The 15,510-nt window shown below is 41.2% G+C and overlaps 2 protein-coding genes across 3 annotated transcripts; one reads left to right on the forward strand and one right to left on the reverse strand.

Moving 5' to 3' along the window:
* Nucleotides 1-1,489: 1,489 nt before the first annotated feature.
* cunh2orf69 (chromosome unknown C2orf69 homolog) lies at nucleotides 1,490-7,174 on the reverse strand. Its single transcript, XM_022740320.1, has 3 exons — nucleotides 6,653-7,174; nucleotides 2,536-2,774; nucleotides 1,490-1,967 (listed from the first exon to the last, which is right to left on the reverse strand). Exons 1-3 carry the CDS (start codon nucleotides 6,950-6,952, stop codon nucleotides 1,490-1,492), a joined length of 1,017 nt encoding a protein of 338 aa, XP_022596041.1. The 5' UTR covers nucleotides 6,953-7,174.
* Nucleotides 7,175-7,748: 574 nt separating this feature from the next.
* LOC111218608 (formimidoyltransferase-cyclodeaminase-like) lies at nucleotides 7,749-13,386 on the forward strand. 2 transcript variants are annotated; one of them, XM_022740982.1, is made up of 6 exons: nucleotides 7,749-7,776; nucleotides 9,000-9,118; nucleotides 9,402-9,497; nucleotides 9,996-10,151; nucleotides 10,819-11,007; nucleotides 12,020-13,386. In XM_022740982.1, exons 2-6 carry the CDS (start codon nucleotides 9,004-9,006, stop codon nucleotides 12,454-12,456), a joined length of 993 nt encoding a protein of 330 aa, XP_022596703.1. In that variant the 5' UTR covers nucleotides 7,749-7,776; nucleotides 9,000-9,003; the 3' UTR covers nucleotides 12,457-13,386. The 2 variants fall into 2 exon arrangements, with proteins under 2 accessions (XP_022596703.1, XP_022596702.1); XM_022740981.1 differs by lacking the exon at nucleotides 7,749-7,776 and adding an exon at nucleotides 7,789-7,872.
* Nucleotides 13,387-15,510: the final 2,124 nt, after the last annotated feature.

Consider the following 15,510-nt stretch of genomic DNA (forward strand, 5'->3'; position numbering starts at 1 on the left):
TGTGTCTACATCCACACTAATTCGTCTTAGTTTTAAATGGCATCACTTTTGATAGGTTCACGCCTGCCAGCCGCACTGCTCCGAAACAGAGACTGCTGACCGCATTTTAGTTTGACAATGCCAGGGTGGTGTTTTGGTCTGGACAAGATGGAGACATCCACACTTGCCTCCTGATTGGCTCTTATCAGCCTCGACTACCAGCAGTGAATGCATCACGGATAACAAATTACAAGTGTTTCTGTCCCTGTTGTCTTTGCTGGCAGCTGTTATCAGTTAAATTCTGTATTTTAACTCTACAGCTGTCCCTCCGACGTGGTATTTTCTGCAGCTAATCAACTGCAGAGAAGACAATCTGCTTCCTGTTTACACCGGCTAATGCATACCCAGTGTACGTGAACGGTCATGTGATATGTGTTCTCAGGTGTGTTAGTCTGGACGGATTGTGTCTGTTTTAACACAAAAACATTAGTGTGGACGTAGCCTATGTCAGCTGTTATTAGTATTAGTTCACTGTTATAACGAGCAGATTTGGTTATGTATATGTACACATAATAAGCTGGCTATGGTAAAGAAAAAAAAAAGGAAAGAAAAGGAATGCTTCCTAAATAAAGCTTGCAAGCTTTGGTTTTTCATTTTTCTCTTAGAGTGCAGCTATCTGACATTAAACAGAAAAGCTCTGACAAATTACTGGTGGAAAATCCACCATCAGGATCACGCTGAGGGAATGACAGAACTGTTTTTAACTTTCTGAACAAGTACTTGGCTTAATTAGTCAGCCACAGTTAAGGTACAATCAAGAATCACCACTGTGAGACCGACTGATGAAGTCTGAACCTGAGAGTTCAGACATTCAGACATTCACGTGTCTAAGAGTAGCTCAACACAAGTGCAGGTATTAGGAGAATGTAATAAGCTGCTCGTCCTCAGCCAAACAATTAGCCAAAAAATAAGTCACAATGTTACACCAACATTTACACCTTAAATTATAGAAATTCCCTTATAAGCAGAATCAAACTGAAACAACATAAATCATTCATGTTTCCAAGTCTCAAGTCTGAGCCATAATCAAATGTAAAATCTTACATTTAGTCTGAAATGTAACATAATAAAGCAGGAAGACACGGTGTCAAAATTATCCAAGATCTGTTCTTTTCATACCTGCATGTTCCTACTAAGGGCCATGGGGGAGAAGGGGAAGGCGCCTTGATCATTCCACCTCAGATTAAGTGCATTTAGCCGTAGAAAGGAAATAAAGATACAACACACCAGCAGCTGTCACATGCTCTAAAGTCTGAGCCCTTAAATCACCAAGAAATTGAGGTAAGACCAGCGAATAAGACACAACCTGCTCTCTAATAGGTCATCTAAAGCGCTCAGTGATGTTCAACCAATCAGCTGTGTGTGTGTGTGTGTGTGTGTGTGTGTGTGTGTGTGTGTGTGTGTGTGTGTGTGTGTGTGTGTGTGTGTGTGAGACATGCTCACAGCAAACTCAAAACTCCTCGATGACCCTGAAGTGGTTCTCAATGGAGGGGGGCTCATCCTCAAAATGCAGCTTCTTACTGGGACAGGCCCCAAACTCCTCCAGGGTTTTGATGAAGTGTCCGTGCTCGCGGCCAACCCAGGCCCGCATCGGGTCACACACCTCATACGGGGTCACGTGGGCGTGAACTGACACTCCACTGGCAGCCAGCTCCTTCAGCACCAGCTTGTCTGTCACCCAGGTCTCACTGCCCCCCGGGTGTCCACCGTCCAGCCAGTATATGGCCGAGATGCATTTAATGAAAGGAGACATCTGCGGGTCGGCGCGGGCGCCGCCCAGCTCGTACACCATCTGGTTCAGCACCACGCAGCCTTTGCTGAAGCCCACCAGTGCCAGTGAAAACCCTGAGGGGATGCTGTCAGCGCCTCCTTGTGGCTGGAGGGGGTTTGGTAGGTTGGCTCGCTCCATGCCGTGGCTCAGCAGGGACCTGCAAACACAAATACTGTTCAGACTCACAACACGCCTGCTACGACACAAACAACCTGCACTAAATCCTTCCTTTGTAAAGCTGGTGAGGATGTGTTGACACTGTCACAGTTACTCCCTGCTGCAGTCACCACAGACATGTAGCTGCTCTTATTATACTTCTTTCTAGTCTGCTTAGAAGAGCGCATGCACAGTAAAATTCACCCTGTAGTAGAAGATGTGAAGACCCAACAAATTGGGGGGTACACAAACGTCCACACAGAGCTTCATATACAGCCTCTGTAGACAGAATTTACATCACACAAACCCCAGGGGACCCTTCAAAATTTCTCAGGCCTCACCTTTGACTGATTTGTGTCCACTTTCTCTCTGTCAGTGCAGCTTTCCTGTGTAAGCTCACGTTTTTGAGAACTTGGCACAGACTTAACACAAATCTGAAGCATTTAAAACTCATTCACAAGCAATTCATGCAGTAGTAAGGGGTGTCTGACATCTGTCCATAACAGTGTAAAAAAAACTGTAGAGTACCAAAAGCTGGCATCGAATGCAAATGCAAAGAAGCCAAAAACCTGAGATGGCGAAACGCTCCAATGTCGGGTAAGTAGGGCGAGTGCTCTGGCGCCCCGAACATGTTGCTCTCCACAAAGTTGTGGTAGCAGCTGAACTTGTGGAGATACATGCGCGAGGCTCTGATCACCCAAACGTATCGGTCGGGGAAACGTCGGCCCAGGGTGAAGGCCACCTGCTCCAGACTCCAGGAGAGCCACTGGGCTCCCTCGGGCTGCAGAGCCATCTCCTCCTGGAAGTTCTGCACAAACAGTACACAGACAGAGATGGTTGAGAGCTGCAATACATGTTTTACCTGCTCATACTGGAATAACATAGAAAAAGGGATACATACCCATTATCACTCTGTATTTACTTGTGACCCTAATTCCCCAGTTTGTTTTAAAATTAGCTTTTAGTGCCTATCTTAACAAGATGAAGTGCATGTTGTAGCATAAACTCTTGTAGCTGAGGAGGAGAGGGGTTTGCTTTGGCTGTGTTACTGGGACTTTTAAAGAAGGGATACAAACAAACAAACAAACAAACAAACCAAAACCCAGTTTCCTCCATGAAAACACCCCAAAAGTCAAAATATCTTCATGTGTTTCTCTGACAAACGTTGAGCAAAAACAAAACACTGCTGGTGACAGCCATGGTGAGAGTCTGACTAAAGACGTCACACACACTTCAGTGTATCTTTGGCCACTTAATTAGTTCCATCAGCAGCTTCCTCTCACTTTGCTGTCAGACTGTCAGTGTGTGGTCCTGGACACAATGACTTCATTCATGTTATTTATATGGACACATCCCTGTGACAGCGTCCCGTGCATACGAACGTCTCCTGGGAAATGCCAGCACACTGTGGGAATATTAACACTTGCTAAGAAAGTTGCCTAATGAATTGCAGATGAGGACGGTGAACAGATGGACTGGGCACTTGGTAATAAATGAGGGCAGGTCTTGAATTCTTGAAAACAATTAGGAAAGCAAAACAAGCGTGTGACATTTAATCTTCTTTAACTCCTCTATATTTTGACACTTGATTAGTAAGTGTCTCTTCAATGTCCTATAAAAAGAAACAAAAAGCCTGTGAGACATCTTTGCATAATCTGACAGCTGCAGCAATTACAGGTTTGGCACACGCTACAGAGACACTACTATGTCAATTGTTTAAAGCAGTTTACTCAGAACTGCACACGTTTAGAAACACTTCTCTTCTTTGCTTGCTTTATTGTTGTTGTTTTTTTACTATGACGTCTTGTGATAAAAACAAAGGATGCCGTTGGAAAGTGTTTTTTTTCCTTAGGAAGGTTCCTCACTGAGTGAAATGACCCTGAAGTATCTCAGTGGCAGCCATGATGAGAGCTGGTCCAATTCTCTGAGGAAAGGTTTCTTCAATATGTCCTTATCTCCTTTAGTATAGGAAACACTGGACCGTCCTTAACTAAAGGAAATTATATAATGTTGTCCCACAATTCCTTGCGTCAGTAACATTTAAAGTCGGGCAGCAAAATATGGACAAAATGTCATACCTCGATATTTGCCAAATATCTGATCTGACTATGGGTTCACACTTATTTGAAATTCTAAGTGTAGCAACAGTGAAAACGAAACATTCTTCAAAAAACAGCATAATACCAAATGGACGTAGAAAATGCAGTAACTTCGCAAACTAATTTATTGATCACAAAAGACCTATCACTGTCTGAGGCTGCATTAAAATAAAAAATACTAATAATATCCAAATAACAGAAGATGATTTATATTTCTCCACCAAAGTTTTCAAAGTGTTTGGTTAGTCCAGTTTAACCATCCATATTGTTTCCTTTTTTGCAATATTAATATTAGGCATGTTCATCATCTAGACAAGGATATGATAACAATATGTTGTTCTGCCTAAATTTAAAGCAACACACCATTTCACCACAGCAGACCCATGTAAATGTAGAAACAACAGAACACCTGTTTCATTCTTGTGGCTCAATCCAAAATGTATGCAAGTCCTTGCATGACTGGCTGAGCTCCAAATCCATAATACAGTATCGTACATTTAGTCATCTTGAAGAACAAGCATTTTGAATTTATAGTTAACATAAATGTTGATGACTAAATCCCCCATTTGTGGAAGGCACTAAAAAAATGTCTCTACTTAAATGTGTAAAAGGATCACATGTGCCCATTTAAGGAAACTCTATATATTTCTGCCAGAATATAATTTATTCTGGCCCTGTGCTCTCTACAGTTTAAAAGGATAGGAAACGGGGCGTTGCATATTGCAGTGGGTTACGCAGGCGCCCCATATATAGAGGCTACAGTCCTCGCTGCAGCTGGCCCCCGGTTTGACTCCCGCATCGGACGGCCCTTTCCTGCGTGTCATTCCCCCTCTCTCTGCCTCCCCATTTCCTGTCTCTCTACTGTCCTGTCCATTAAAGGCACAAAAAGCCCCCAAAACATAACTTAAAAAAAAAAAAAAAAAAGATAGGAAACACAGGTTAACAGATACAGCAATACATGACTAAATGTTCTCTTGGTGTCAATGGTGGAATACGTTACATATACCAGCACCAAACATTGTCTTTATTAAATTACTGACATAATATTTTGTTATTTTGGAAGTTCCCTTTGTTTAATTTGCTCATAAAAGTAATATGTAAAAATTAAAAATGTTGTGTGTTTATATGGGTCAGACTTGATGAGCTTTGTTACACTTTCATCTTGGTTGTCTAATAATAGACATAACACAGTGAATAGATGCAGTATATGACCAGTTATATATATATATGTGTGTGTATGTGTGTGTGTGTGTGTTAGTCAATTATTTTGTAATTCCAGGCCATAAAATCTTTACACAGTGGAATTCTGGGTATTGCAGTCTAGCCAGACTGCAATACCCAGCATGTTTATCTGCTGACACTAGCAAGTGTCAGCTCCAACTCAGATAAACATGTTGAATTTTATCACAACACTCAGTGCAGAGCTGTGCTCTGCTCCGAGGCTCAGTAAGTGGACAAGGCGTCATTGTGTGCAGTGCACTCTGCTTGATACACTTTCACTAAGTGATGAGAAGAGCTGCTTTTAGTTGAATGTTGTGACTATATTACTGAGCTCTAGACAGGCTCATTCACTGATGAAGCTCCATATAAATAAACTTCACTTGATATCAATGTAGCAGAGAGCAGCCAAGTGTAACAGGATCAAATACCAAAACTCATGTGTACAAATCCTCTCTCAGACTTAATCATTTCAATTTATTGTGTGATATCTGATTTGTGTTATAAAGTGACAGTAAACAGTAATTTATGCAGAATGAACACCATACTCTCCTAAAGCAGGAAACAATAATTATAATGCAAGCAAGCCTAAATGTGCTTCCCAACATATACAATGACAGGTCATGGTTCCCTGAGTTGTTTTTTATGAAGCAGTAAAACAAAAAAGTTACTTACTCTGCTGATTACCTTTTGTGACACCTATAAGATGTCACATGTTGTGTAAAAGCTATAAAAACCAGCAAAATAAGTCACAATTGCCCTGTAAATGTCTTATGGCATGTAATGGTCATATCACTGAGCCATGTGGCTGCACAGGAAAGAAATATACAGTGACACATTTGTATAGCCCATTAAATGGCCTTAGCACCAGCACCAACAAGACAAAACAGAAAATCTTAAATTTTTGATACATTTACACACATTTAATTTCAATATTCATACACATTTTCTGTAAATCAATCAGCTGTTATAGCTTCAGTCTTTGCACTTTTGGTTGAGGCTCATAATAAAGTTTAATGGGCGTTACCTAAACATTTCTACAAGCTCAACTATTAAAAAACTGGCTGGCTAAAGAATATTAAGGAATGAAGGGACCATCATGAAATCAATGCTCTCTGCTTCTATCCCACAGGTTGTACTGTTTTCAAAACACTACAATTGTGCAGAAATAACCTCTAATGCTGTTTTGACCTGTGACAATATGTTATCTTGCGTGTCTCAGGTTTTAGTGTGGAGATCCCTGAATAGAGATACTATTTGTCGTTGTAATTACTGTAAGTGATTAAAATCGTTCAGTTAGGCCAGTCATCGTCTTTATAATGTGAGACCCCTCCCAAATCAACCGTGTTTCCATCTTCATCCCACTCACCTGAATATCCCCGTGGAAAAACACAACATGCCTGTTATTGCTCTTCTCCTTTGGCTCTGGAGCACTCTGGTTGTTTGTATCAGGCCGCAGCAGCAGCAGGTCGTTAACTCGGTTCGGGACGTAACCAGGCACAGCAGGGAGCTTCTGCAGCCTCTTCCGTGGGCTACCAGTGAACGTATCCCGGCTGGCTGCTGCATGCAGCCCCCGAGACTCAGAGGATGTCGTAGATGCTGCAGACTTCATTGTTTTGGCCACCGTTATTAGAGTGAAACTTAGCGCAACTGCTCGGGCGGATAGCATTGACTCTAAAATAAGAAAATGATTTGGCGTTTTCTTTCCCAGCGCAGTCACTCCATGCTGCTGCTGTCAGCTAGCTAGTCAACAAACGATAGTCGAGTTTGCTAGCAACACAGCATCACATTATCGGAGGCTAACGTCAAAACAAGGCCCGGGATCCTTATTTAGTGGCTATAACCGAACTACTTAGCACTGCACGCCGTCTTCTAACCTTTGACGGTCTCCCATTGTAGCAGTTGTAAACGAAAAGCTTCCACCAATTACTTAATTCTGACAGTTTTGTTTTTTTCGTCCACGGAGGGGCGCTATTTATCCAAAACACAAAGCTGCCAGGGAGCCAACCGTTAGCACTTGTACGCATGTCCATTTTCTACAGAGACACTGAGCGTAGAGATGATGTCCTGCTATCTACTTCCGTTTTCGAGCGTACACGGCCAAGGACAAAGAAATATGGAAAAGTAAAACAAACAATAATAATATAATAGATGAATACAGAGAGTATTGCATTAATGAATAAAAGCGATATATAAATAACATACATGTAAAAATAAATATAAGGCACATTATCAACATCGTCCCCCGCAAACTTGCAGACATACATGTATGAAAAAAGTAAATAATTTATTAAACAAAAACAGAGAAAACTAAACACACATTAGAGAAAACTTACACGATTGTGCAAAAAATGTTTCAGGCTGAAAAGAGCACTGTCTTGCAGAAGACAGACGTTTCCGGTAGGTCGGAAACAGGAGTGAACCATTTAGGTGAACTCTGTACTCTTTAGCTACACATGCTAAAAACTACTTGTGCTGGTTTTCGCGGATCTGGTAGGTGAATGGGTTTGTAGCAACTGCATTAATGTTAGTGCTCTGTTGGTGTTGAGTCAGAGGAATCACTACCAGAGAATGCTCCACACATGTCAGGTCAATATAACGCAAGTCAAACTTTATGCACTGATGTCTCAGGTTCTATTACATGTTTTTGACTTACATGCCTTAGATAAATGTAGTGAGTGATTTTACACCAGGTTGGACTTTGAACATGTTCTGTATAGCACAGACACTGATATGGAACAACACCACTCAGTATAACAATTCCCATAGGCTACAATGGAAGACTTCATAAACGATTTAACACTTGATGATTAAACTTTCAGATGCAGTCTAGACATAAGGAGAATCTCCTCATTTACTGTAAGGTAACCTAGACACTAAAACATACAGTATCAGACTATACCAGTTTATATTCACTAGACACCTATTTTCAAGAATTGCTTTTGTCATTATTGTAAACCTTGCAGTTAAGGTGCTATGAATGTTTTGTTTCTTTGTTTGCTTGCTTGCTTGTTTGTTTTGCATTTAAAGGCAGGTATTCTGTTACTTATTCTGTGTTAAAGGGCAGCTCCACAAACCGTCTGTAGATGGCATCATCATTAAAGGAAATCATTTACTTTGAATGAGCTGTTTATATTTAGCAGTTCATAGTTTATGGCAGCCATGCATTCAGTAAAGAATTACTACGCATATTGCCAAATAGCCAAGGTCATAAAATTGCTAACACAAATGCATACACTGCCAAACTTAAAGGTTTGTGTGGATTTAAAACAAGAAGAAAAAATTACCTTAACTGACTTAGACTCACCTACACTATAAGTGAGAAAACATAACTTTTGTTGAACAGCAGTTACACAGCAATATGTGTCTGTAGTTTTACATTAGCCAACAGCTGCCACCATAAGCTACTGGTTATAATAGAGTGTTGTGTTAGTGTTAGTGTGTTCAACTAAGCAACAGTGTGTTTTAGTGTTAAAGATTTCATCTCTTCATTTAAAAAAAAAAAATTACATAGTCTCAATTTAACATTTGTCTTCATGCGCTGGAGTTTACAAATTCATTATCTTGGCTACATTTCTGTCCAGATACATTTTAGTTGTGAGTGGGGAATTGTATCTCTCTGCTCATTTTTATACATTTTATTCATCTTAACTCTGGTCTGTGCACTTCATATTTAAGAATGCGCTTTAAGTCATTCAGTGTCGTTGCGTTTGCAGTAACATGGCCTCCAGTTCCTTGGGCAGACGACTGGTGGCTTGTCTCCTCAATGTTTCTGAGGCTCGCAGGAAAGAGCTGGTGGAGACTGTGGCCAAAGCGGCTTTATACAACACCGAAGGCAAGTGTAATGTTATTCTGTATCAAGAGAATTATGGGTAATGACATATGCTCACACTTGACCTTTATGTAAAGTTATGAAATGTCTAGCATTTGTTTTTTTTTTGTTTTTTTTCATTATTCTGAAGTTACAATACAATACTTGATTCGTCCTCAGCATGTTCTCCACATGTCCTCCGTGATGGAACCAGATGTGGTTTCTGGAGATTTTGCAACCACAGTGCCTCTATAGCAGTAAACTCTGGCTATACTACTAACATTTGTTTGAAATTATTATACATCAGGTGTTAGACGAGAGGGGACCACAGTGCTGAACATCTTTAACGATCATGACTATAACCGCTCTGTGATAACCATTGTGGCCAGCATCGACTCTATCAGTAAGTATTTAATCTTTATGTTTTTTGCTGAAGCCTCATTGGGATACACAATTTCTACATTCATCTTCCTACACTGCTTGTCAGCTGCTTGTTGTAGAACTGCTGCTACAGTAGGGATTCACTCTCTGTCCCCTGCTTTCCAATCCTCTGAGAGGGAAAAAATCCTTTAATAAGCTTTGTCAGGGATTTAAACACAAAAAAATTCAGGATGAACATTTTTCTGGCAAAGATCATAGTAAAAAGTCGATCTTATTGAGTGCTTATCTGAAACACAACAAACTGACAACGCAGACAAAGCTGTCAAGGTTTACAGTCATATTTCCTGCACTCACCTAAAGACTAGTACATCAGCCCAATTTCATGCACAAAGGTGTAACTTTAAAAAAAAATGACTGCTTCAGATATAAAGTTTTATCTCCCACCCATCACATCAGGTCCTCACTCTGACAGGATGTGTGATGCACAGTATTGATGGATGTAACATTTGATGTGTTGCAGGGGAGGCGGTTCTGTCGGCCTGTGAGAAAGCCTGTGGGCTGATTGACATGTGTGCTCACACGGGGGTCCACCCATGTATGGGTGCCGTCGATCTCATACCCATCTACCCCCTGGGGGAGGAAGTGCGAGTGGAGGACTGTGCTAAAGAGGCTCGGGGTGAGAAGCCATTTATGCATGTGTGTGTTTGTGTGCACTTAGAAATATGTCCCTGTCGGTTGAGTTGATCCTATATTGTATCTGTTCATTAGCTTTCAGGGCACAGTCATTACTAGGGTCTATTTTGTATTCTGTCCAGCACCTGCTCAAGACAGAGAGGGGGATGTTTGGACTCTACTCAGTGATGCAAATACATTTTTCCTTTGCAGTACACCCTGTATATGTTTATGGTTTCCATTCCATTTCCAAAAACTGCCTTCTACCTCCCTGATATATTATAAATGTACATATACTGTAATGGGCTGGTGGCTGATGATGTGACATCTTTTGCTTCCTGTGCTGTTGATGAGTTTCACAGTTTACCAGCTGACTTATTAGCCATGTGTGTTGCTGATAATGAGCACGAACTCAGCATGTGAGCTACATGTCTGAAGTGTGCACTCAGCATGCTAATCTGTGGGGTGGGGTTGCAGAATAACTACTGGCAAACTCACTAACAATCACTGTATTTATGTGTGCATGCATGTAATAAATGGTCCATGTGTGCATATTTCTCCCTTCTGTCTGAATTGTATCCCCTCAGCTGTTTAGTCTGTCACGTGCTCATGTGATGACATGCGCTTCATTTGCTGGTTAACTAACATGTCTGTGTTCTTGCCCGGCCCAGCTGTGGCTCAGGGACTTACAGAGAGGGTCCAGGGCACCAGTGCCTTCCTGTTTGGCTGGGCAGATTCCCCCCTTCAACGGGGGCTGGCGCAGAGAAGGAAGGAGATGGGCTGGTTCAAGAAGACGCCAGACTTGCAGGCGATCAGGCCCGACCTGGGGCCACAGCCGCAGAGACGATTCGGCCTCACAGGTGAGCCAGAGCTGGGAGAGAAAAGCTGAAATTTTATCCCAGACATGCTAATGTAGGTAAATGTTTTAGCCTGAAAGGAAGGTTACACTGTCTCTTTGCCAGGATTACACAACAGCGGTGAAAATCTCTGTATTTACACGGCTACTGTTACAGCCTGACCAGAGGCCGCCTTTCTCCTTTATTTTCACCTTTTTAAAGGCAAAATCTGAACAACTTAAGCGCTGCACCTTTAATTATATATTCCTACGATACAATACTCACATGTTATATGTACAGTGAACCTACCAGGACAAAGATAACCACTTGTTTTGGCGAACTCAGAGTGCTGAAGCCTAAAATTAGCTTTGGCTGAACTTTTGTTCTCCAATTTCTCACATTGTAGCCACATTAGCACGCTCAGGAGAGATCATTTCACGGCTATTATGGAGAACAACCAAACATCTTTTATCGCACATGAGGCATGTAGTGTAAGAACTGTGTTAACAAAGACTTCTTCAAAAAAAGCTGCTGGTGTTATTTATTATGGATTACTGCTGTTTTGTCATGTCATTGCCAGTGTATTTCTTGTGCCTCTTCAATGGTGTTTGATGGACAGTATCTTCTTAAGATATGTTTACAGGGAGAAATGTAAATTTCAATCTCTCCACCAACTGTAGGATTAATAAAACATAATGCAATGCAGCTATCACACATTATATTTTAAAGAAAGGGTGAAAATCCTTGACTGGAGAGGGTCTTTGTGTTTTGCTTTTACAATCACTAATTACAGTGTTGTTGTTCTCTGCACTGATGTGCTTGAACAATACATGAAAGCCCCAAAGTAAATGCTCATTTCATGGAGCTGATTGAAATTGATTCTGGGAAATGCAGTACAGCATTTACTGAACTAGAAGTAGAAGAGCGAGCATGAGGGGCAGTGGGTTCAACAAGAATGGAAATTAAATTCTCTCACTAAAGAAATACAAACCTGAGGATGTCTAACAGTTTGTTGGTGTTCCCTAATGTCCTGCAGGTGTTGGGGCCAGTCCATACGTCATGAACTGCAACGTCACTATCAACACCCAGGACATCGCCATGGGACACAGCATCGCCACAACCATTAGAGAGTCGACCCCTGGGGGCCTACCAGGAGTGCAGGTGCTGGCTTTGCCACATGAGGGTGCTGTGGAAATTGCCTGTAATGTGGAAAGTGTGAAGGGGAGCACGCCTAGTCACTTGACTGCAGGTGAACCCTGGCCGTCTTTCAGCATCGACGGACAGCTGTACTGTCACGCTCCAGCTTCCCTCATCACAGCGAGGGTTGCAGAGCTGGCAGGAAGGAAGGGGGTTGGCACGAAGGGCATGGCATTGGTGGGGTTCACTCCCCGTGAGTGCAGGGGCTTAGCAGAGTTAGCACTGTCTGAAGGGATTGCGGAGTTCTGGAAAGAGCAGCGCAGGATCCGTATGTGAAAACTAATCGTTGCCTAAACCAGTAAAACCTCAAACAATCTTGGTTCAATGTCACTTTAATTATCATGACAATGGATCATCTGTTAAACACCTCTGTTACCGTTGGTGCATCTGTCAAGCTTTTCCAGGTCGCTAGCTAATTTCATCAGCTGTAGTTATCTAGAGTTAGCTAATTAACTAACAACACGACTGACCAGTTTGGTTGAAACTTATAGCTGAATCGGTAATGTTTCCAGCTGACTTGTAGTAAAACAAGAAGCCATTAAAAGGGTCTTAAATATGCACATGATGGCTACATACGTAATATGCTCATAAAATGCTATTAAGGCTCAAGCTGCACGCCCCAGACATGCTCACACGGGGTATCACTAGTTAACCTTAGTATAATACAGTATTATAGATACAAAATGTAATTAAAGCACATTCATTTTAACATAACCTTGATTTTGTTGAGTCCTAATTTAACGTTTAATCCCACAAAATAATCTAGTTAGCTAACACTATGCTCTGTGGTTTTGGAAGTCATGCTAGGGTAGTGTCGTAGCTAGTTAACCAAGCATGCTAATATTTGAAGCATATGTTAAAGCAGATAAACACACCGCTGAATCCATCAATAATTTGCTCTTGTATTTTTTGGTTTTGGACAGGAAAATGAAAAGTCTCACCAACCTCTAAACACCAAACTTGGTTTTACTACAGGTACATGGTACAGGTACACTACTTAAGCATAGTGAAAAATCCAAAGCGGTTGGCAAATGGTCAATTTAACTGTCTGAGTGTAATGCTCATTTAATTGTTTACAGCAATGTAAATGCACTAATTGTTTTAACTGAAACTTTATTTACTCAAAGCTTAATACTGTTGTAACAGTAAATTAGATTACAAATAAGTATAGAGAATGATATACTTGCTGATGAGCAGTTGTCTTTGATAACCTTTTTACTAGAAATATTTCAGTAAATAAATTTTAACTTTATCCGTTAAATATCCTTTTCCTGGTATTATTTTCAAGTTAAATTGAAGGCAATATTTCCACATCCTCCGTAACACACCTGTCTGCTCAGTACCATCCTAATATGACACTTAACATAAATTTGGGTTTTTATTTTTGAATTTGCCTTCTACCAAACCTAAAACCAAAACCATGAATCAAAGTATATCCTCCTCCAGAGTGGATTTAGAAAATCTTTTCATGTGTGTGTCATTTCCTGTTTTGAGCAAATTGGACACTTGTGTTTACTGATGAGTCTCTGCTGATGAGTGTTTTCCCATCATTTTCCACCATCAGCCTTACCACACATGACTCTGTGTGAGAGAAACCATATGTGCATGTGAAACAGCTATTTTTATCACAAGTCATGGACAGAATCATCCAGCACTTTGGCAGCATTTCGATGAACATGTCGCAGAGAAACTTTCCAACTTGTACAATCCAGTTTGGGAATTTATCGTTTTTATGGCTGTTTGCCATCAACATACATGAAACTAATATTATCTTGTAACTTCTATACTTAGTGTATGTACACGATGCACAAGATTAACCATTTAATAACATGGAGGCAAATTTGGCCAGAGGACAGGTCAGGAATTAACTGGGGCGAGATGATTCCAGTCATTTCTTATATAAGCTCAGTATAATGCATTAAATAGCAGCACATTCATGGAGTGAGGAGGTATGGATGTGAGTCATTAGATAATAATAACTTGGACTATACTGATGTAGCATAAAGGCAGGGTCAAAGCCATTAAATGCGTCATAAGATTATTTAACTTGTTTAACTTCATTCCATATGTAAAGGAAATTACTAATTCCATTGCCAGTAATCTGCATAAAGAGTGAGTGCTAATCTGTTAAGCTTTACACATAAACTGTGGTTATATGAATCACAAAATCTTCCAGTGAGATCGGTTTGCTTTAGCATTGGTGTCTGAATTTACTGTGCTTTCATTATGTTGTGTAATTTTTCATTTCTCTGCGTTTGAAGTTACGTAAGTTTTGCCCTTTGAGGCAGAAGCTGTGTAATTTTCATCAATGTGTGCACACTTCTTTAGATAAGCTCTCTTACTGCATGAACATTCACCTCTTTGTGTGCCATCCAGCTGAGGCTCTTACAAGCAACACAGCAAGCTCCAGTGGAGCTTCATTTCATGTGTACATATATGACTCTCTCCCTTTCTCTCTCACACACACACACGCACGCACGCATGCGTGCTTACATACATACATACACACACATCCTTTCTCTTTCCTGTCTTCCTCTCTCTTCTGCATCTAGCCACACGTGCACATGCACACATGCATTTACGCTATGTATGATGCGCACACACACACACACACACACACACACGCACACTCAGCCTGCCAGGCTTGGGAGCATCAAGGCCTAATCTAGGTCACAGCATAAGCCCAGAGGTATCCCGGTCTCCACACACACCCACACACACACTCATATGCGCTCACGTTTTTTAAATTTAAAAAGATTGCATGTCTTAGCTCATAAAATACATTTTGACTCAACTAATTTTCCCTCAGCGAACAGTGAAAAGATTTTTTTTGTTGTGACGGCAGACACACACACCTCTCATCCCACCAAAAAGAAGACTATAAATAAATCCAATGAATTTCATATTTCCCAAAAATCCCCTCCCCATTTTCATCTCCTTCCGCTCCCTCCCAAATAAACTCATTGGTTATGTGACTCCAGTCTAATGGCTCTTATGATTGTCACAAGGCCATCATTTCCCTCATTAAGTGCACTCTGGGATCCTTCTGCGGTGCATCTCTGAATCAACATCCATTTAGAAGACACTTTCCCCACTGAAGCCTAATCTAGATCTATTTTGTGTGTGTGTGTGTGTGTGTGTGTGTGTGTTGTGTGTGTGTGTGTGTGTGTTGGTGTGTAATCTGCTTGAAATAAAGACGTATCTTCCTGCATGCTGCCGCAGTTTATGTGCATCCTTGCAGCAGCAGCACCATAGGATCCCTTTGATATGACTTAGCCTGACAGCGTATCATCCGCGATGCGACCGTGTGTCACAGCACAGAAATAGAGG

This window comes from Seriola dumerili, unplaced genomic scaffold, assembly GCF_002260705.1.
Source record: "Seriola dumerili isolate Sdu_G_001 unplaced genomic scaffold, Sdu_1.0 BDQW01000052.1, whole genome shotgun sequence".
Classification (NCBI taxonomy): domain Eukaryota; kingdom Metazoa; phylum Chordata; class Actinopteri; order Carangiformes; family Carangidae; genus Seriola; species Seriola dumerili.